Below are 21047 nucleotides of genomic sequence, written 5' to 3'. Positions count from 1 at the left end.
TTTCAAATTCAAAATGGTGGGCCTAACGTGGCGATTATAGTCATAATTTTATTTTACTAAAATAAAACTAGACATCTTTAAATTCCCCCTATATATCTAACGTATTTTTGACAATGACAAATTAACAATCAAAACTGCTAATTTAAAGGATACCGAAATAACGAATAAATATAATTTATAACGATAAGTTATATAATATGTGGATAACACTTCATTTTGGTTATCTATATTGATTTTAGGACTCGTTCTTTCGAATTTTTAATTTCAAAATTCACGATTGAAAAGTGGGACCTCAAAAGTCCCAAAATACATTTCAACATTTTTGTAAAACTTACATTTTTTCAACTATAGGTTGACCATATTACATCCGCCATTTAAAATTTTGAAATTTACCACTGAGTAGAGAGACTCCAAAAACTTTTGAACACCAAGTTTTAGAAATATTAAACTATCAGAAATATCAAAACGCAGTATTGCGTTTCTGCCAGTCAAGGAGTTAATAATTGTTGCTCTTGATTGGAACATTCTGGATTTGTCGAGAATACAAGACAATACTTCAGTCGCAGACAATAATCACTAAGCGCTCGCCGAACTTCTTTCTCTGTTGAACGTAGCTATTATTCTCTTATCATTGCTAAATTACATCATTATTTGCAAAACTTACTATATTGCTGACACAGGGTATGGAAGTGACTGGGGTACCTGAGTACGTGATCGTCAATGGGCGTGTATGCGTGGACGAGTGCGAGCTCAAAGCTGTCCATGGGTTCGGGCGATACGTGAATACGGAGCCGTTCGGCACTTTCGTGTACGACATGATCAACGAGAAGGAGAAGGTACGGCTTCTGGAACAGATGTCGGATCAGTTAGCTTGACCTATTGTGGATGCGTTGTATCTCTAAAGAGTGTCGTTAAAATTCCTAGTCGCTGCAATCGTCTTGTTTAATGACCTCAGAAGCGAAAAAACGCATACCCGAAATTTTTGTAATGTTGAAATAAAGATTAAAATAATATGTCCATAAAATGACAACTTTAATTGATTTGAACATATTTGTGAAATATTTCGTGAACTTTTCTTTTATTGCTCTAGTAATCAGTAAATAACCGAGAAATTAACATTACATATAATCTTCTATTTTAGCCTATTTTTCTCATGATTTTGTTACGTTAATTTTATAGTTGATTGTTAAAGTAAAAAGAAAGTTTCCGGAACATTTTATAAATGCGCTCAATCGATCACAAATATCAATTTATGGACATATCCTTTTACTTCAGCGAATTCCGCAAGAATTTTGGATATATATTCGTCGCTTCTGATGTCATCAAACAAGATGACTTAATCAAGATGGCTACGGTAAATAATTAAGAGCTTTAACGTGATTAAAGCGTTATTGTATTTAAATTATTCAGCACACGAAGAGAAATTCACCAACTGGGTCCATGATGGACCCAAAATTATCTTTTTATATATTCATATTACGAATCATTTGTAGGAATAGGAATATTATGAAATATCAATTTTTTTAATCTCGTTACCTGCGAGCAGAGACCACGCGGAGTCGCCCGGACGGAAGCGGAGGCGAAGCGACACGCCGAGGAGGACGCCGCGATCGCGAAGGCTAAGGAAGCGGCGAGAGCGGCCGCAGCACGGGCCAACCAGACAAACGGTACTCACGAGAGTCCGAAGCCGAAACTGCAGCCTATCTCTTGCATGCCGACCTTGCCGGATTCCGCCGTGGTGACGCCATCCACGAAGGGCCCGAGGATGGAGGGGCAGCGGAACCTGCAAGATTCCACCTTCTCCATCAGCGGTGAGTCTTGAAAAAAATGAATTACTTTCGCCTTTCACGCGCGGGATTTCTCCCTCAATAACATCTCTCTGAATATTTCGGTCTTTATTGCGAGCGCACGTTCAGCATCAAATGTACATTGTCATACATTAATGAAGTCCCATTCCCCCCTAGATAGAAATATAACGATATCGTAAATTACGAATTAGGTGCACCATTTCTGAATATTCGTGCATCATGACTGCTGTTTCGAGCATCTTTGCTGGTTAACAGAGTAATCAGCAGTCGTGATGCACCAATATTCAGAAATGATATTTCTAATTTCAAAATTTCCGATATCATATATGCCTAAGAAATGGGACAGCATTACGAGCATGTAAGGCATTGTATCATCACAATATCGATTATAGTCACCAACGAGATAATATTAAAAACCCACTAAAATTTTCAGCCCTGGATAGCAAATTTTCTATAAACAAAGTAGAGGTCCCTCAAGTAAGAACGGGACATCTCTGACTTTTTGATAAAAGAATGTTCTCTGGTTTGTCACTGTGTCTATGTGATTTATTTTATTATATATAATATTATTTATAAAAATAGGTTTTTTTTACTTTCTTATAAAATTAATCTGTATTATTTTATAATTATTTATCTCCCATCTTAGAGTAACATTTACTTATCAAACGATGTCTCTTTATTTGACAATTCTCAATTCCGCCATTTAATCAAATAAGGAATTAGGTCAGTCAATAAGAAGTCAAAGATGCCTCTTATTTGAGGAACTGGAGGGCAAAGATTGACACAAATTTATGGAGATTGGAGGTTATTAAACATCAAAATTTTTCTGAATACTAATTCCTTATAAGACCGATGATTTTTAATATTACCTCGTTGATGCCATAAAATTTCCAAGGAAACCAGACACGATTGCTGCGGCAATCAAGGTAGTTAGAGCATATCGCATCTAGACTTCGCAAGATTCATTTGATATATCTCCCAATGGTTCATACTAACACTTGAAAAAAGGTCATAATCATAAGTCATCAGAGAGCATGAACGAAATTGGGCTCACCCTGCTCGTCCGGTGCTTCAAATCAGCGAAGGGAACATAAGCGCGTTTATTCTTGCAGAGGATGTCGAGGAAGCACGACGGGCTTGCATTCGCGTGAATAATCCACCGGGCGGCCGCAGTGCGGGAGGCTTTTGGTAATTTATTACAAAATAAGAAATAAGCCGAGAGCGAGTCAGGATTTGCTTTGCGTATAAAGAGGCCACTTAATGCGAGAGAGATCAATGGAATTTCATCCCTCTTCTCCACACACACACTCCTCGTCACCACCTCCTCCTCCTCCTCTCATCATCCACCGTCACCATCCCCATCACACATCCATCCACGTACACACACACACCTACACATATGCCGCACGCTTCACGCTCATTTCGACGAGCCCCCCGCTTTCAGGTTCGCTACTCACCAAATATTACATATGCTAAGTTCAGTCGTTTTCACACTGTATTCCCATCGATCAAGGTCTGTTCCATCGAAGGAGGATGTGGAAGCCCCCGGCCAGTAGGTTGTACGTTTCCATACATTCATATAATCGTACCACTTTCTCGCTTCGTTGTCGCTTCATCGCTGCACTTTTATATCACTGGCGTGTGCTTGAATCATTGACCTTGGTCCGTTTCCTCGACCGCGGCATTCAAGAACGGTGTTCTCAGAGTTGTTAACGACGTTCACATATTGGCAGATCACTCGAAGATCACTTCCGTTACATATATATGCACTATGAGAGACTTTATTTATTTATTGTTGCACTTAATTGTGGCAGGATATTATATATGAAAAGATATATATGTATATATATAATTTATGCGTTATATCGTATAAATTTGGGGATATATGTATATTTATAGAATCCGGCAGCATGAATGCGGAAGTATTCAGTTCGATGCAATTTTTATTAACGTGTTCACTGCGTTTTACGCTTACGTATCCCTATATTGCAGACTACATTTACACAGCAACGTTAATTCGATTTAGTAAGAACCGTGGTTAGTTTCATAACTCTTGCATTTAATTGGAATATATCTTTAGGTCTAAAAGAATATGTCAATCGGATGCAAAAGCTCACTAACTACGGTTGTTATCAAGTCGGATTAACGTTGCCATGTTAATATAGTCGTGTATCGGTGAAACTCACACGGTCGGTTATTATTACGTTACAAAAAACTCTGAAAGTTCCAAGGTCAAGAGCTTGAAAGCATTTGTTATCTATGATACGAACTTTAACGGCGAATGAGAGAAATGCGACTCTTTTCCTTTTGTTGTCTATCGTTATTACATTACAATTCGTCTATACAATTCGGAAGACAAAGAATTTACGATTACGCCAAGTAGAGATATTTTATTCTACGAATGGAAGCAGTGTTGTGATATGTTAGTCACAATTTTTATCATTGTCATTATTATTATTATTATTATTATCATTAAGAACGTTGCTTGTTTATTGTCGATGATAACGGGAACTCGCGTTATAAAAGAGTTGCGGCTCACAGAGAAAGTGAAGAAACTTAGTGCTTTTAAGTTTGCAACACTTGCATTGAGCCATCGGTGAAAGAGTTATGTTTATTTATGACGTAATGCGTTACACAGATATATATGTATATGGAATAGTTGCACTATATCGCATATAATTACGTGTACTCTTGTATGATCAAAAAACGGGGCTCAAAGAGAGCCACCGGAATTCCACTTTGAACTTTTCGTTTCCACGACGTACGATATTTCCGTTGTTGAACAAAGGCTGAGGACCTTCCATCGCGATGTGGAAATGACAGTTTACTACAAACACGGTTTAATTAACACTGTTTTGTGGTCAGATTCATTTCGGACACCGTGGCCATGAGGGAACGTATGCACGCGTGCATCACGTCCCTTCGTGGTATTTATTTATTTATTACCTCGACTCCCCCTCCCTCAACGCTTACCTACATATACTCGATTGATTGATTTTTATTACAACGAAACGCAAATGTGTTTAATGTTACGTTACGTGTTACGGTCGAGACAAGAATATTTCGGCAAGCGATCGATTAGGGACTTTAAGTGTACATAACGACCTTAGTTTACGTTAATTTAAACGACCACTGTCGCGTGACCAGTTCCAATCGCGGAGGACTTACATTTTGTGCGCGTGTTTCCGCACAATGGTTTCACCCAGATAGAGAGAGAGAGAGAGAGAGAGAGAGAGTAATCGAAACTCTTCACGATTGAATGTTGCATTCTAAATCGATCGTGACAAATCTCATCGGAGGAAAGGAAAATTTGTATTCGCGCTTGTAGAATTCTAGAAGCACCACAAATACGTCGACGACGCGATTCCAAGTGGAACGATGATTTGTACTTTGATAATCGACGATCACGAGCGAATGGAGGGTTTCCGTTTAGCCTGCTGGAACACGTAGCTATATAAGCGAGCCCGGTCGACCAAAGCTTGCAGCAACGCTGAAAGTCGATTCTCTCCGCTTAGTGCGACGTATCCGAGCGCACGACAATGCAATACGACGCACAAATTTTTTAATACGAAACATCGACATTTGTGCGAGAGAGCGACGAGCCGACGCTCGCTCTCGCGTACGTACATACATCTTCGCACCGTGGAGTCATCACGATGCACGTAGGAAGTCGCGTTTTTTCTAAGGAGTGCACATTCACTAACTAACGTAAGAACTCTTCTCGACACCGGGGACACACGCTCGCGGAATCATGCGTTCCAACTTGTTCCCTTAAATCTGGGTGTACACTGAGTGAACGAACGCAAACTTGTCACAATTTGGAAGATATACGCCGTAACGAACAGAACCGTTTCGGACCGATTTTTGCTCATAAAGCGGTTCATCAAAGAAAGTTCGCGTTTATATACATGAATATACGCATTCATTCTAAGGGAAAATGACCGTACACGTGTATATTTTGCCTCGATATAATTTATATTATGTGCCCACATATAATAATACGTAATTATATTATATTTGTCCCACATCTAAAAAATATTGTTGTACAAATGTAACTAAAGTAAATGCTTATGTTTATACCTTGCCACGATGTAAAGACTTGGTTGAATCAAGATACTTTTTCTGTTTCCTTATTCAACGGTATTTCTATATGTGTAATGTTTTATATAATATCTTATAATATATATAATTATATATATTTTTATATAATATCGTATAATTATAATCATTTGTAGCCATATAGAGACAAAATTCGCATATAAGTCGCATATATAATTACATATAATCATTTTATTCCGGGACATTCGCTGTTCGTTCGCTCAATGCGCGTCCACCGTCACATTCTCAACAATCGTCTCCGCCCGATCAACGTTGCCCGACATTCCGATCTTGCGAGAGTCTGTGTATTTCAACACGCGAAGTTTTTCACCCTCTTTGATACACCCGAGACCGAGGTATCGACCACTCGCTCTTCTTGTTTCTCCTCGTCAGTCTGATCCCTTTCCGACGACATTTCACCCCACCTGACGACGCTGAGAGACGCACTAGGCGCGTCCGAAGGCACCGTCGAGAACTCACCACCGCCGACTCGTTGATTTCACACCTGCAATATCGATGAAGTCGATCAATAAATTGTAATCGCATAATCTCTCATCATCACGTAACGAGTATTAATTATATAACCATTATTCTGTGTGTGTATGTGTGTGCGCGCGCGCGTGTGCAAAGGACTGCGAGGGTCTCGTACGGCTAAAGCTAAAGCTTGCGCGAGCAAAACGGAGGACCAAGGTCTCTCCATTGTCAACGTCGACCTGTCCATCAAGAGGGGAGACCTTTTTCCAAGCGACGTGTGTTAGAAAGATCAAAAAAATTTTCTAGTAGATTTTTTATCGGAATTCCGTAGACATTTGTAGGCGTCTTATAGCTAGCGATAGTCGGATACGTGACGTGTGTGATTGCTTTTCTTCTTCTCCTCCTTATTCTTTCTTCTTCTGCGAAAGAGTGTCGTAGTTATCGCAAATTCGCGCGAGTCACCGGTCGATTTTTGCGTTAATCTCATCCGGAATCCACTTAGTTCTCGAGAGGAACTGGAATTATAGATTTTTCTATTTTGCCGGAGACTTGTTCAAGAATTCACCTTTCTTTTTTCGAAAGCGTTGCGAGAGTTGCAGTGAAAGTTCGCGAGTTACAGGGCACAAACGCGACTATTGAATAATCATAAAGTATCGTATGCATGACGTATAAATATTTTAACACATTGTTACATCAATTAAACCTCCGAGAGTTATGTTATACTTTACGTATATAAGGCTGTTTCAATTCAACGCCAGAGTAATATGAATTGTTTTGCGTTATCACTGTCGAGTGTTCAGTGATGTGTCGATCATTTGAGTGGCGTATACAATATGCGCGAGGGCTCGATGACAAATAGCATACTATGATTAATCAATGTGTTCACGTTATGTGACTTCGTGTCGAGTATTCGGAAGAAATGTATAGTTTATTGATATAATTGATGACACAGCTAGAGTATCCTATTTATGTCTGTTATACTGGATGTATAATCGCTTTAAATAAATATAACGTGACATCTATAACAACGCAATCCGTGATCTTTTCTTTGTATATCGTGTCCTCGGATGATGCGCAGATACACCACACGACTTTGTGCGACGATTTGTTATTGTGTACACACTGAGAAAAAAATATCTAAGAAATAAAAAAATATTTATGCAGTGAGTACTCTAATAACATATTATATTTATTTATAATAATATATATTCTTATATTTATGGAAAAAATGTTTTCATGTGAGAAAATATACATTTTCTTCTTAAATCTGTAATCTTTTATGAAATTGCTTATTCTATTTGAATAAAAGAACGATTAGAAGAGAGGTTGATTTAGTGAATATGTTAGTACTCACTAAATAAATACATACGTTTCACTATTTAGATATTTTTTTTAAGTGTCGAGAAGACAGAGCTTAGGGATTTGTAAAATGAATAAATCCAGCGGCGGGACGTTTCTATTATCAACAATTTATTTTGCGGTTATAATAGAAACTTTCGATACTATTACGTCATATACACGTAGATTACATGCGTTTTTTTTTCTTTTACTAATTACCGATCTCTAATATCAGTACCGTCAGTCTGACGATATACTTTTCTGCGCGATAATTTAATTTACATCGCGAATGCCGCATTCAGTTTCTTTTCTAACGTTATACCGTATGTTTGTTGTCGAGTACTAAGGTGATTCTAGTTATATTCTATATGTACAATTTATATCAAATTCAATGCTTCAAGTGAGCGACCGACTCGAGCGGCGTACCGAGGAACAACCTATCTATGAGTAAGTTCGTTAAAATACAATAGATAGGCAACATTTATTGCTCGCATTTTCGAACGAAAAGAGAAAACATCACAGGTAATTCTTAGGTGCATGCTCCCTTGGCTTGCTGAATATTCTTTGGCATGCATATTGCTTCGACTCGCAGTAAACGATGTTATCACAATGTACAAGGTAGAATAAAACAGTTGTTGACGGTGTTTCTCGTTCCGACGATTTTCTGCGGCGAACCAAGAGAGAATACCGTGCGTTTTGTTCTACCTTCCGTGGCTCTTTTTTTCTCTCAAATTCACGATCTTCGCGTGATAGAATGTAAACTCGCGTCCGGTCGAATAGTTCGCATTATTCGCGACATTTCAGCTTCGCTTCACGTGTAGCATGTGAAGAACGGCGATTCATTGTTTGACTTCATCCTTGTCATTTAATTCCTCCGCCCGTCGGCGCGCTTTCTCCAGGATCTGCTTGAGCTCCGACGACCGTGCGGTTTTGTACTGTAATCAAACATTCAAATGATGAAGTGACGATTCAAAGGGGACGAGGGAAGAAGATATTTAGTGTAAGATACAAAGAGGCAAGTTGGCATAAGGAGCACGTTGACTTGATGCGTTTACGTTTATTTATCAGCCGGATAAATATTTTAATTAAAAACAGAGAAAAGTCTTGGGCCTGCATTCTGAATTCTCTTTTATCGGTAAAAGTATCTCTAAAAGTGGCTTAGAAACCATTTGATAGACTAAGAAATTACATTTAAGGCTCCTGTGTCCTCATCATAACAGTCCTTCTTTGATGACATCAGAGGCGAGAAATCTTATGTCAAAATATATTGTGGTATACGTAGAGATAAAAGAATATACGCTAAAAATAAAGAATACAAGTGTCCGGATATTTTTACAAGTGTGCTGAATCGATCACGAGTGCCATTTTGTGTATACATACTTTTATCTTCTCGTAAACCGCGATATATTTTGACGTGCGATTTCTCGCTTCTGATCAAACAAAGACAGTCAAAGCGAGGACATAAGAACCTTAAGGTACTTTTATTTTTTTTTTATAAAAAAGAATTCAGAATACAGGCCTTAGTCAAGAGCAGATTTTCGATTGTCTTCAAATTTCGTGTTCAACATTCTCTATGGCGAATGAGTAAACTTGGGTGACGTGTTATTAATAGGAGTGAAATTTTCTGCAGCTGTATGATATATTTTTCGTAAATATAAAAATAGTTTTTAATAAAATAGAATAATTAAAATAAGAATGGCAAATTTTGATTTGTACTTAATATTAACTTCGCGCCAGGTTTGCCTACATTTGGAACTGGAATTTAACAACAAAGCAAACTTACCCCGCTTTCGTTCCTTGCTAAGGTCAATTGGCCGTTGAGCCTGCTTCCCTCGGACATTCCGCAATATTGTTCCAATTGCCGCCTGGTCAAGTTAAACAGCTCCGTGCCGTTCATGCTTTCGAACTGCTTGCAAATTCTGCAAATGGAAATTATCGTAAGACAAATTATTGTCTTTGCACCGCTTCATATCGCGACGGTATGGATGTAACGTACTTTTGCGCGAATCCTTTGGCTGTCAACCAAGCTTGGACATCCCGCGGAGTCGAGTGCTGATTCAGCCAAATCTCCTGCTGCGTATCGTTCTTGGGCGAATTCGCTTTCTTTTCCCGGAATATCGACAGAACGAACTTGAGCTCATTGTGAACCTGCACTAGACTGCTTGCGTCTGTCGAAAGGAGCGTGTACGGTAAAATACGTTAGCATGTTCCAGATACATCGAGCGTCAGGTTCTAACTAGAGCCATTTATACGCGGAAAAAACTCACTCCCTGCAACTGAATAGGGACCAGACGAAAACTCGTGGCGAGAAATGATATATCTGTCACCGTGACTGAGCACATTCGTGCCCTGAAAGAAAATCAGAGTTACATTCAAGCATTCTTTTTATACATTTTCTTGAGTAAATATTTACTCAGGAATATTGAAGTAATTATTTAACTTGGATTAAATCAATATCACTTGAATGTAAGACACTGAAAGGGTAAAAATGCTACATTCAAGTAACATTTCTTTAATCCAAGTGAAGTAATCACTCCGATATTTCCTAACAAAAATATTTACTTCAATGTGTAGCATTTTTTCTTTCAGTATATGAACATTCAATTGCGTTAAAACTCGGTTGAGACAATTAAGAGAAACTGACTGAGCAAGAACCTCCTACAGGAATCCTTCTGTTTCAACAACTGACTCAGATAGCAAAATGATGTCATGTAGCGGTCAGCACGCGTTCATATATCGATGTAACATGATCTCACAAATGCATACAAATGCATGCGTATGTGTTGCTCAGATGTCAGTTCATATCATAATGTCAGAACAATATCTCATCTAACAGCATTAATCCAAATCAAGTCAAGAACATGCACACATATTTGTACATTATTTGTATACATCTCGTGCTCATGTCATGTTAATCACGTAAATGATCTTCAAAAAGGTTGAGGTTACAGTATGACAATCACATTGTGATTATTACGCATTTCTACCTGGGGATTTCTCGTCTGATGCCCGGGTAAATTCAGTCACAACGACGAAATTGTTTTTTCCGTGTACGATCTTGCACTGATATGCGTAGTAAACTCTGGTGAATAAGAATTGCACGACGCTTGATGTAACATATTCGCTATTAGAATTCATATTCGGAGGATTTACTGCTTTTCTCGGCTTTGCTGCTCGTGGAGGTGATCGACGTCGTTGATTTCTGCGTCTGAAGAGGCGGCGGAGTCGACGGGGTCGAGGACGGGGGTGGCGGAGGCGGTGGCGGGGGCGGCAAAGATAGTACCGTCGACGAGGCTGGTGCAGGTAGTGCCGGGATCACCGGAGGGGCAGGCAACGCTGGCATGGGAGCCATCGGCGGCGGCGGGGGTGGTGAAGTCGGCTTTTCTGGTACCAAGTCTGGAGTGATGTTACGGGGTGGCGGATGAACCACCACGATGCTTTGCGACATGTTGAGCTTCCTGTTGGGTGTCTCGACGGAGGAAGGGGTAACGTTAACAGCGACCGGGGTTTCGTTGTAAACGACGACGTCATCTGCAAAAAAACATCGTGATCAGTACGGGCGATCGAATTGAAAGTTTGCCGCGCGGGTACTCGACTCGAAATGCATGCCGTCGAGAAGCTAGTCGAAGCTATATCGAAAAAGAAGAAGAAGACGTGGAAAGGCTATAACTTACCCCGAAGCTCTTTCGCACGAAGGAACACGCACACAGTCTTAGGTACACTGGACGAACACACACGAAGCATATATAGTTCAAGCGCCACGCGATCGTGCTTGCCAAGTAATTCTACAGCTTGTTGCCAGACTTAATTCTACTAATAGTAACCGGAGGTAATTAGTGAGTTCGTTAGATTTGCCAAGTGTACACGAAGAAAAGAACGTAGTAAAAATTGCTACAAAATCTTGTGACGCTCGATCATACCGGAATTATGACTGAAATTATGTGTGTTGTAATCTTTACTGATGTGTATACATTACTAAAGATTACAAAACACATAATAATTTCGATAATAATTCGAATATAATCCAGCATTACAAACTTTTGTAGTAATTTTTACTATAATATTTTCCCCGTATGGATGTTGCTCACTGGAAAGAAATTAGTCTTAAATCAATGATAGATATTCTCATATATAAGCAAGAATATTATAATTTTCTTGGATTCTTCTTAAATTCTTCTCCGATTTTTAATCTTGATTTAATTGAATTTATATTGATGAAAATATTACTTCAATTCAAGACTAAAAATCTTCTATGTATAATTATAATATTCTTCCTTATGCGTGAGAATGTCTATTATTAATTTAAGACTATTTTTCTTCTGTGTGAGACGCGTCGTAGATTTTGTTCACTGAATCAAACAAGAAAGGTGCTCTCATCTAAAGTATGATGAACCGTTTTTTTAACTGATGTAATAATCCTATCTAATGGTATCATTATATGATCCACAGGAGACAGGAAGAATGAAGGGGACGACGGTGACGACGACATCTCCTCGCACAAGTACAATCTGTAAACTGCGTATGTTTATTAATAATACGTGATGTACATAAATTACAGTGTAAATGAAATACTGAACGGATCTCGCATCCCCGGCTCGTGTGCACAGATATCGAGCTCAGACTCCGATTGATCGTGAAAAGAAGAGGGAGAAACGCGACGTTTGCATATCTGTACACCGCGAATCCTCCTCGAGACAAAAATCTACGATCGCGATCTCGGATTATCGTGAGAATTTTTCAAGAGCGTCAACGCGATCACTGTGGTCGTAATTCGGCAATAAATAAAAGAGCGCGAAGAGAGAACGCGTATCTGCCGGACGGAGAAAGCAATATAAGAGAAAGCTCGCACTGCTAGTTTCCGCGATCGTTAAGAATTGCTCATTGACTTCTCATTGCCTGCATTCGGCAGAAAAAGTAGCTCAGAGAGCGCTTAATGATTATTGCTCCTCTGATTCCCATCCGAAGAAAAATGATATATATGAATTTTGTTTCTATGGGGCCCATATATAATCATGTATAATTATATATCCCATATCTAAAAATGCTGTTGTAAATATATAATTGAAGCAAATGCTTATTTTTATGGCTGCCCGATATAAACACTCGATTGAATCAAATTATTTCTTCCGTTTTTTAACAGTATTTATATACTGTTCAGTTATATTAATGTTGTGCACGCGCAATACATAAAATTTACGAATGTTCTAAGAACATTCTTTGGAATTATGAATGTATAAATCTCTATCTACAATATATTCTACATATATTCGTGAAATATCCGACTCGATTATTCTGGAATTACGAAAATTTATATTTCATAAGAATATTCAAAGAATATTTTGCGCTATCTGGGATCGATATAGGATTCTCTTGGATCTATATAAAGTATCTAAAAAAATACCCCAGTTAGAAGCAATAATTACTAAGCGCTCACTAAGCTCCTTTCACTGTTGAACGAAGCCATTGTCGACTAGTTGTCACTTCGTTCGAGCTAACACGTCACGAGACACGAGTGAAATTTCCGAGACCAAAGAGATTTCAAAAATAGTTCAGGATGTACGACAATCGCAGACGAGCGTGCTTGCGCGTTTTCTGCGATCTCTATCTTATCTGTACAGCACTCGTCGACAATAACTGATAGTACGGATTCGATCGTATTTTTGCGATGAGATTCACGTAAATTATACGGAGGGGACGATATCCGATCAAGGGGCAACCGCTTCCTTCGTTCGTCGTTGGTGAGACGCATGGGTACTCGGCATTCACCCCACTGTGTCGATCTGTGGTTCCGCTCGCATCTTCTTGCCCCAGCGTTCCCTTCGATCGTTTTGTACAAGCTTATTTACACTGATACATACATAGATGCATGCGACGACGAGACACGTACAAGCGGGATCGGGGAGAAGACTCGTTGCATCGATAAAAGCTATCGATAAAGCAAGGAGCGTACGATAAAGACAAAATAGCATAATCGTGACATTCTTTCCTTATTTCGCCACAGTCTCTCTCCTTTCCTCACTCGCTCCTTTTGGAATTCTTATCAAGGTCCGAAGAGCGTGCTCTCTCTCTCTCTCTCTCTCTCTCTCTTATAATAAAGCCCCCATAAAAGAACAAAGGACAAGCACAGCGATTTCGCCACAGTCTCAAACGTAAAAATGCACGGAGATACGGTACAGAATATATCGCGGTCCCGACTGCTAATCTCTCTTTCTAATCATTTCTAATCATTTAAGTTCAGGCGTGATTGTATATGTATATATCATTCCACACTCGTGCTGCCAACTTACACTGCTTTATTCGTATATAAGTATTTCCTTATCGAAAGGATCTTTCTTTCTCCCCTCCCCCCCCTTCTCTCTCGCTCTCTCTCTTTCTCTCATCTCAATAGGTTAACGCTTCATATCGTAACATTTTTTTGCGTAAATTAACGCATATGTAACATGTATACATATATATATTTATATCATTTTCTCTCTTTGCCGTTATAAACTATATAGCTAAATTTGGTTAGTCGATAAATACAGAGGATATTATACGTGACGGTATACATACACACAGATCGGTATAACAGCCTCAACACACGTAAAGTTGCACCACTCTAGAGAACAGTGTGTACTTCTTATTGGAAGTTTTAATATGATATGTCGGCGTTATATGTGCTGTATCATTCTTCAGATTGAAATTTTTTACTATTACACGATTTTCAGTTTTCCACAGTCGGCATAATTACAGTTGCAACATTTGCAAACTTTCCTTTCGATGAGTTTCGCAACGAGCTTCGCGTCCAACAAAAAAATATATTTCTTGAGAATTATTGAAAAACGAATTCTCCTATTGGACATCGAAAGCGTTGCGAAACTTGTCAGGAAAAATAGTACGGCTGTAATTATGCCGACTGTACATATAAGGTCGAAATCCTAATTAGAGCCGTTATAATCCTACCGTCGCACTTCAAAGTTACTTCTGTGATTTTCAACCTTATGTTAGGTTGAAAATCGTGTAATTCCTCGTTTAACCTTTAGAGGGCCGGGATTTGAGAGGGCATATCCGCCTTAGTAAAGTGGTAAAAAAGGTATCTTATATCATGGATTGACCATACACTAAGTATCGATCATGGGTAGCGCCAATATATTGGCTTTCCGGTCCTCTAAAGGTTAAGGAATGATATAGTGGGAAGCAAAACGGTTTGAACGTGGCTAAATTCGATGCGCAGCCGATAGTGCAATGAGAGAACGAATTCAAATAATAAAAAATAAGTTTTCTCATTAGACCATCGGCTGCGTTCTGAACTTATAGCTGCACCGTTTTGCACCTCATATGTAATATATATAATGTCGCCGACTGTACAAGTTCATGCATTCAAAAGCTGTTACGCCGCGACCTGTGCAGCACAAGCAGTAATAATCGAAAGTACGCAGTATTAGAAACTAGTTCGGTAACTCTCAACCACGTTACGCCAGACGACCGACGATCCTCACTGTCGATATTCTCGGTTAAGCGCGTTGCGAGATTCCGTGTGACTTGTCCGACGCGTTCCAATTCAACTGTGGTTGACAGTCACTGCTACCTGATAACTCCTAACAGATCTCGTTACCGGACGGCTTACATTTACGTCGTTTAAATTTCACGTTAAACGTTGGCCCCGAAAAGCGCTGGCGTCTCTCGATTCTCGCTGCGAGACGCGTGACGCGTCGAACATGATGCGTCACACGTCACGTCGATAGTTCCCGTTTCGATATATCTCTCTACTCGCTTCTCTTCTCAATTGTCGTTTCGCGATGTTCCAATTCGCTTTATCTTCATCGATAACGGCTCCTCCGCTGCGGCTCCTCTCTCCCGGCGAAAGAGTATCGAGCGATCTGCCTCATCGAAAATAGAAATGATCCCGTGATGCGTTCACACGTCTCAACGGTGGAGCGCGGACGATCGCTACCTAATGACGTCGGAATTTTCCTCCCTGACCCAATAAACACCAATTAACACTAATATTACATCGATATCGGATGCTTTGCATTTAGTAGAACAAATCGACACAAGCATCATTTTGTCTTTGTTCCGTATTTAATGAGGAACAATGATAAGATGATGCTTGCGCCGATTTATTTCACCAAATGGAAAGTACCCATTATAATTTCTCAACGAGTGAGACATAAGTCCTGTCTACAATAGGTGTTTTAAATTTTAAATTTTAGAAATTGACTGATCATAGTCGAATGTGAAGGAAATAATTGACTGTGATTGGTCAATTTGTTCACGTCTTAAAGCAAGGTTGTGGACAATGGGTAACTGTTACGTCCCAAACAACACGTACATCTAAAAGACGTCCTTTAGACGTCTTAATGTTATCTGGAATGCAATATGTTACATTACACTTACATTGTTGAGTGAGAAATTATAACACTGATGTAACGTTACTATTGATCGGTGTTTACCGGAGATCTCGATTCCCTATTGATAGCAAATCTGCAGCTTATTGCGACATTTCAGATCGTACAAGACGGAGGACAGACGCTTGCGATCACGTAACATAAGGTAAGAAATGCGAGAGTGACAATCGTGAGAAAAAAAAGGGGGAGGAAAAAGAATCCCAGCGGTGCACGCGCGCGCGTCACTCTCTGAAGAAAAACGATACATTAGAATAATCGCGATGCGAGCGACTTAAAGTACCACGCCCCTGTTGCAATCGTATGAATGGCTCAGTCTACATATTAATCGCTCTCACACCTCCGTATGTACAGGCACACACACGCACGCACGCACACATACACGCACGATACTCACATTCGCTCACGTCTGAGAGGAAATCGTCGGATATTACAGAACCCATCGACGAGTGCGCCAACTGAAACGTGACGTGGACGGTGATCTAATTATGCTACGAGTTCGTTTACAAGCTAACGTGATGCGCGCTCTCTTATCTCTCGTGTATCGAGGCTTTATCGGATCTGATGATGATATATTTATGTATGTACGTCGGCGCGATACCACCACCGTCGTAACCACGTCAAACGAGAGAGCATATTTTTCCCTTTCCTTTTTTTTTTTTGGAAGACATTCCGTTGTTTCTCCATGATCGAGGCTCGCTTATGCGTATGCGTGAGGATTGTGATCTGAATCTGCACATTTTTTTTTTTACGCAACTTTCAACTCGGCTCGTTAACACGACGACACTCCCGACGTCAACACGCCGGGGAGATCGCCCAGATTCGGATACGGACAAGACAAACTCACAATCGCGAGCTGGACAAATGGCTTAGAAGTAGCGAAATTCACCTTTTTTGCCGAGTCTTTCCTTTCTCACCCAATCAGCAGGCGCTGGCGGCGGGATCGCGTGTGTTCGGTGAGTGGCTTCTGGGCCTGGACTAGTGCTGGTTCTCTCGATCTCCGAATCCTGCAACGAAGCCGATCAGATTGGAGAAACTCAAAGCCAATTCTACAGATTTTATTAATCTGTCGACTGTCAATGATAATTCTATTAAAATATGTGTTGATACCTAGCCTGTAAGAATTACCCATTGGTATTAGAGCGTAGCAATTTATTAGAATAGTGTTATAATATTTACTTAAATGTTTAATTTTTGAAAAAGAAAGAACGAGTTTGGAAATTTTTTGAACTTTTCAAAGCTCCTGGTTTCTCGCTGCAACTGTCTCTGTTTGATGACGTCAAAACTGAGAAAACGTATGCCAAGAATTCCTGTGTCATACGTTCAAATAAAATGATATATCCACAAAATGACACTTGTAACTGATTCTGCACACTTGTAAAATTACCCGAACATTCTTCTTTTACTCTTGCAGTGAGGGACCAGAAGCCTTAAATATTTAACTTTTTTTTCTTTTAAGAGGAAGAGCGAATTTAAAAGCAGTAAAAACTTTTTCGAAGTTTAATTTTTATAACGATTACAGAAATTGTTCAAATTGTCCTTCGGCGTTAATACACGGTACGATGCGATCTAAAGTGGATTGAATAGCCGTAGAAAGAGTATTATGATTGTTCCTTATTTGTTCTCACATGTCATCAACACACTATATTTAATTCAGCGCGAAATATTAAATTTCCTTTTGTATATTAACCCTTTGCACTCGAGGGCTCCGGAGCGGAGCCATTTAAAATTTGTCTTCAAACTCTTCAAACTCAAATGCAAATAGCAAGAGCGGAATATCCTATACACAATAGTTTTTACGATTTGTTTTTGTCCTTATGAACTGAAAGTTATTTGCATTGTCTCCATAGCGGAGCCCTCGAGTTTGAAGACAAATTTTAAATGGCTCCGCTCCGGAGCCCTCGAGTGCAAAGGGTTAGATTTTGAATCTTTGTGTTTTCTTCGTTAACTTTCAACTTTTGATAAAAAAATATTCCAAAAAATTGTGCTATCATTTCTGAATAAATAATCGATTCGAATTAAACCAATGTTTATAGATCATTACTTCGATTTACGCTAGAAATATATTTTAAAGAGGTTATCAAGTGAAATGAGTTTGATAAGAATTCGATGAAGTTTGCACTACGTATGCACTGAAATATTACCTGCCTATGTAATTAGGAACAGATTGACCATTCGGGAATTTTGCAATTTAGATTAGAAGATATTAAAAATACAAAGCAAACTTAGTATGCTAACTCAAGGAATACTGAGCTGGCACAGGAATATTCTATAATTGTTATATGAATATTCATTACCAATATATATACATTCATAGAATATGCTGAAAACACTGTTATATATTCATAGTATGTTTTTAGTATATTATAATAACACTACTAAAAATATTCTATAAAGGTGCACAGAATATTTTATCGAATGTTGTAGGTGTGCAGAGAGAATTAAAAGACACACGAGAGCAGTCTCACGTGTGCACGCACAGATCTCAGTTTTTAATTAAGTCATAGTGTGTACTCATATATAGGATTGTTTATCCTTTTTTTAGCCAAATCAATGCATTGCGATAAATAAATTTCACGAATGTTCTAGAAACGTTCTTTTTTATAGTTTATAATTTTCATATTTTTTATAATTTCATTTTTGAATATGCGAATCTTTGCCTACAATATTCTACGTATATTCATAGAATGTCTAATTCGAATATACATATATATTCATACGTACAAAGGGGTGAAATATAAGTCATATTATTATACAATCACGTATTAATTGCGCGTCAACTGCTGCCGCCGCGCACGTGTCTATCGCGCACACCTGCGGCGGCAGCTTCATTCAGCGCTCGCAACGTGACGCAATAATAATGCATCGCCGCGGTATCTCGAAGGGTGTGTTCGGCCTCTCTCTTGCGCGACTCTCACCTCGTAATTATAGCCGTGCCCCTGCCTCGGGTATCTGCTGGTGTACAGAGGATTGTTAAAGACATCGTTGTCGGCGGCATGGGCGGGATTGTGCGGCGTGACGATAGTATGCGGCACGTGCGCGACCTGTCCCCGCGAGTTCCTCGCCTTCCACCACTTCCTGCTGTCGTCGAGGATCTCCAGGTACTCGCCCCTGACCACCGTCAGCTCCTTGTCGTTGTTCGCGGTGCGCGGGTAGGTGACCTGCACGATCTTGGCGTGGCGGGCCACCAGCTCGTCCAGCCAAGCTTCCTGCGCTCGCTCCATGCCGGCGGCGGCGCGTGGCGCCCTTTCGATCGAGTCGACGGAAATGTCGCTGTGCGCCCTGGTCTGGTCCGCGCGTTCCTCCCGACCGTAGAGCTCCGAGCCCGGCCCGTAGTTCCTATCGAAGTACTCGTTACCGCCGCGCTCTTCGCGGCTCTCGTATTCCAGGTAGTCGCTGCTGTAGTGCGACTCGTCAACGTCGCGGTGGTTGTAGTAGGGATCGTTCTGCTGCTCCGGCAGCTCGTCCCTCTTCTGCTTGTCGGCGTTCAACAGCGAGGCCAAGTGGTCGTGGTCGCGGTCCTCCGGGATGGGATACTCCGGCGACCAGCCGTCCATGAAGATCGGGTGGTACGGCGGCACGTGGCCCTTCCATTGGTCGCGAGGTATCAGCCACGTGTCACCCAACGAATGCCAGAGCTCGGTCTCCTTGCTGGTGACGCAGTTGATGAGCAGGTTGACCGCCTCGCGGGTCAGCAGCGGCGACACCACTTTGCTCGGTAGGTTCGGGTCGTAATTGGTGTCGTGAGAGGCGTCCACGATGAGGGCGAGCGGCGTGAAGAGAAAGTGCACGAGCTCGGGCGCGTTGGGATCGTGGATGTGCGCCTTGAGCTTGGCCAGCAGGTTGAAGGAGAGCTTGAACTTCTGGAATATATCGACGAACTCCATCTCGGGCGGCGGCTTCGCTCTCATCGTCAGCATGCCGTCGCCCAGGTTTCTCTTCTTCGACTTGCGGTTGCGCCGCCGGCGCTCCAGCTCCCTCGACGCCGCGGCCGCGTGTTGCAGCCGCGCGATGAACTTCTCGATGTCGTCGAAGCAGTGGTTCAGAATTGTCACGTCGCGCTCGTACTTCTCCGAGGACGTCGACGACACCTCGTCGTTGTTCTCCTCCCGCGATATGTCGTTCTGACCGTCTGCTGTGTGCGTAACCGACAGAAATATTTCTGAGCTCGCACCGATATCGCGTCTCGTCTCTCTCTCTCTCTCTCTCTCTCTCATCTATCTATCTCTCCGAACGAATGTCATGATTTTTACAAAGCAACGACTACGGAAGTAACAACGACTACAGAAACAGCGACGATTACAGAAACAGCGAGGATTACAGAAATCAAGGTTACAGATTCGCAAAATGTACGAAGATATTCTCGACGACACCGAAGGTCGACTTCAGGACAATCACTTACCATTAGCTGCGTTGAAAGCGGACACTTGCTCCCTGACATTGACGCCGTTCAAAGGTGGTTCCGGCGGCGGCAAGGCAGGCGGGGGTGGGATGTGGCCCCTGGGACCCCTGGGCGAGCCGCCAGTTACCAGTTTGCCCATCTGCAGCATCTTCAGGTCCTCGACGAGGTCCTGCGCCGACACGCTCTGACATTGAAATATGTGCATCTCTGCGCGCTGGCCGGAACCGCTGTCGTCGGCCACGGTGAATACCAGGATGTTGTTGTACATCTCCATGGGGTCCCGCGACGTGAACGCCGTCGGTTCCTGTATCAACGCAGCCGGGAACCGCTCCATGACGGCCTGAAAATTGCCGATCGGTCGTTAAGTGAAACCGACGACACTCCAGCGGTGTGCACGCGACAGTTTCGCGGACGATCTACTTTCATACGTGACGTCGCTGAACGAGGCACCGCGGACGACACTCAGACGCGCGATCGGCCTTCGATCCGCGCGCGACAAACGTTTGATTTGAATGAACGTTTCATTCGGAAATCATATTAACG

The 21047-nt window shown here is 41.1% G+C and overlaps 2 protein-coding genes across 11 annotated transcripts in view; one reads left to right on the top strand and one right to left on the bottom strand.

Moving 5' to 3' along the window:
• The window catches only part of LOC106746468 (dihydropyrimidinase), a 39911-nt gene extending 27624 nt beyond the window's left edge, over positions 1-12287 (top strand). For 3 of the 5 annotated variants that reach the window (XM_014623082.1, XM_014623080.1, XM_014623078.1), the window contains 4 exons: positions 681-836; positions 1547-1811; positions 2921-2996; positions 12168-12270. In XM_014623082.1, coding sequence (XP_014478568.1) covers positions 681-836; positions 1547-1811; positions 2921-2996; positions 12168-12183 — 513 coding nt within the window. In that variant the 3' untranslated portion in view covers positions 12184-12270. Of the gene's footprint in view, positions 1-680; positions 837-1546; positions 1812-2920; positions 3639-12167 lie in introns of those variants that run through there. The other 2 variants (XM_014623081.1, XM_014623083.1) reach the window with 2 other exon arrangements.
• Positions 7586-21047, bottom strand: part of LOC106746466 (epidermal growth factor receptor kinase substrate 8-like) — a 37037-nt gene continuing 23575 nt past the window's right edge. For 3 of the 6 annotated variants that reach the window (XM_014623074.1, XM_014623072.1, XM_014623073.1), the window contains exons 4-10: positions 20505-20844; positions 19021-20237; positions 16992-17109; positions 10872-11249; positions 9715-9886; positions 9502-9637; positions 8558-8653 (exon numbers count right to left, since the gene is read on the bottom strand). In XM_014623074.1, coding sequence (XP_014478560.1) covers positions 8558-8653; positions 9502-9637; positions 9715-9886; positions 10872-11249; positions 16992-17109; positions 19021-20237; positions 20505-20844 — 2457 coding nt within the window. Of the gene's footprint in view, positions 8654-9501; positions 9638-9714; positions 9887-9985; positions 11250-16991; positions 17110-19020; positions 20238-20504; positions 20845-21047 lie in introns of those variants that run through there. The other 3 variants (XM_014623075.1, XM_014623071.1, XR_001374603.1) reach the window with 3 other exon arrangements.

This window comes from Dinoponera quadriceps, unplaced genomic scaffold (assembly GCF_001313825.1).
Source record: "Dinoponera quadriceps isolate SergipeBrazil2010 unplaced genomic scaffold, ASM131382v1 scaffold1850, whole genome shotgun sequence".
Taxonomy (NCBI): domain Eukaryota; kingdom Metazoa; phylum Arthropoda; class Insecta; order Hymenoptera; family Formicidae; genus Dinoponera; species Dinoponera quadriceps.
This window is presented reverse-complemented; position numbering and strand designations above follow the sequence as displayed.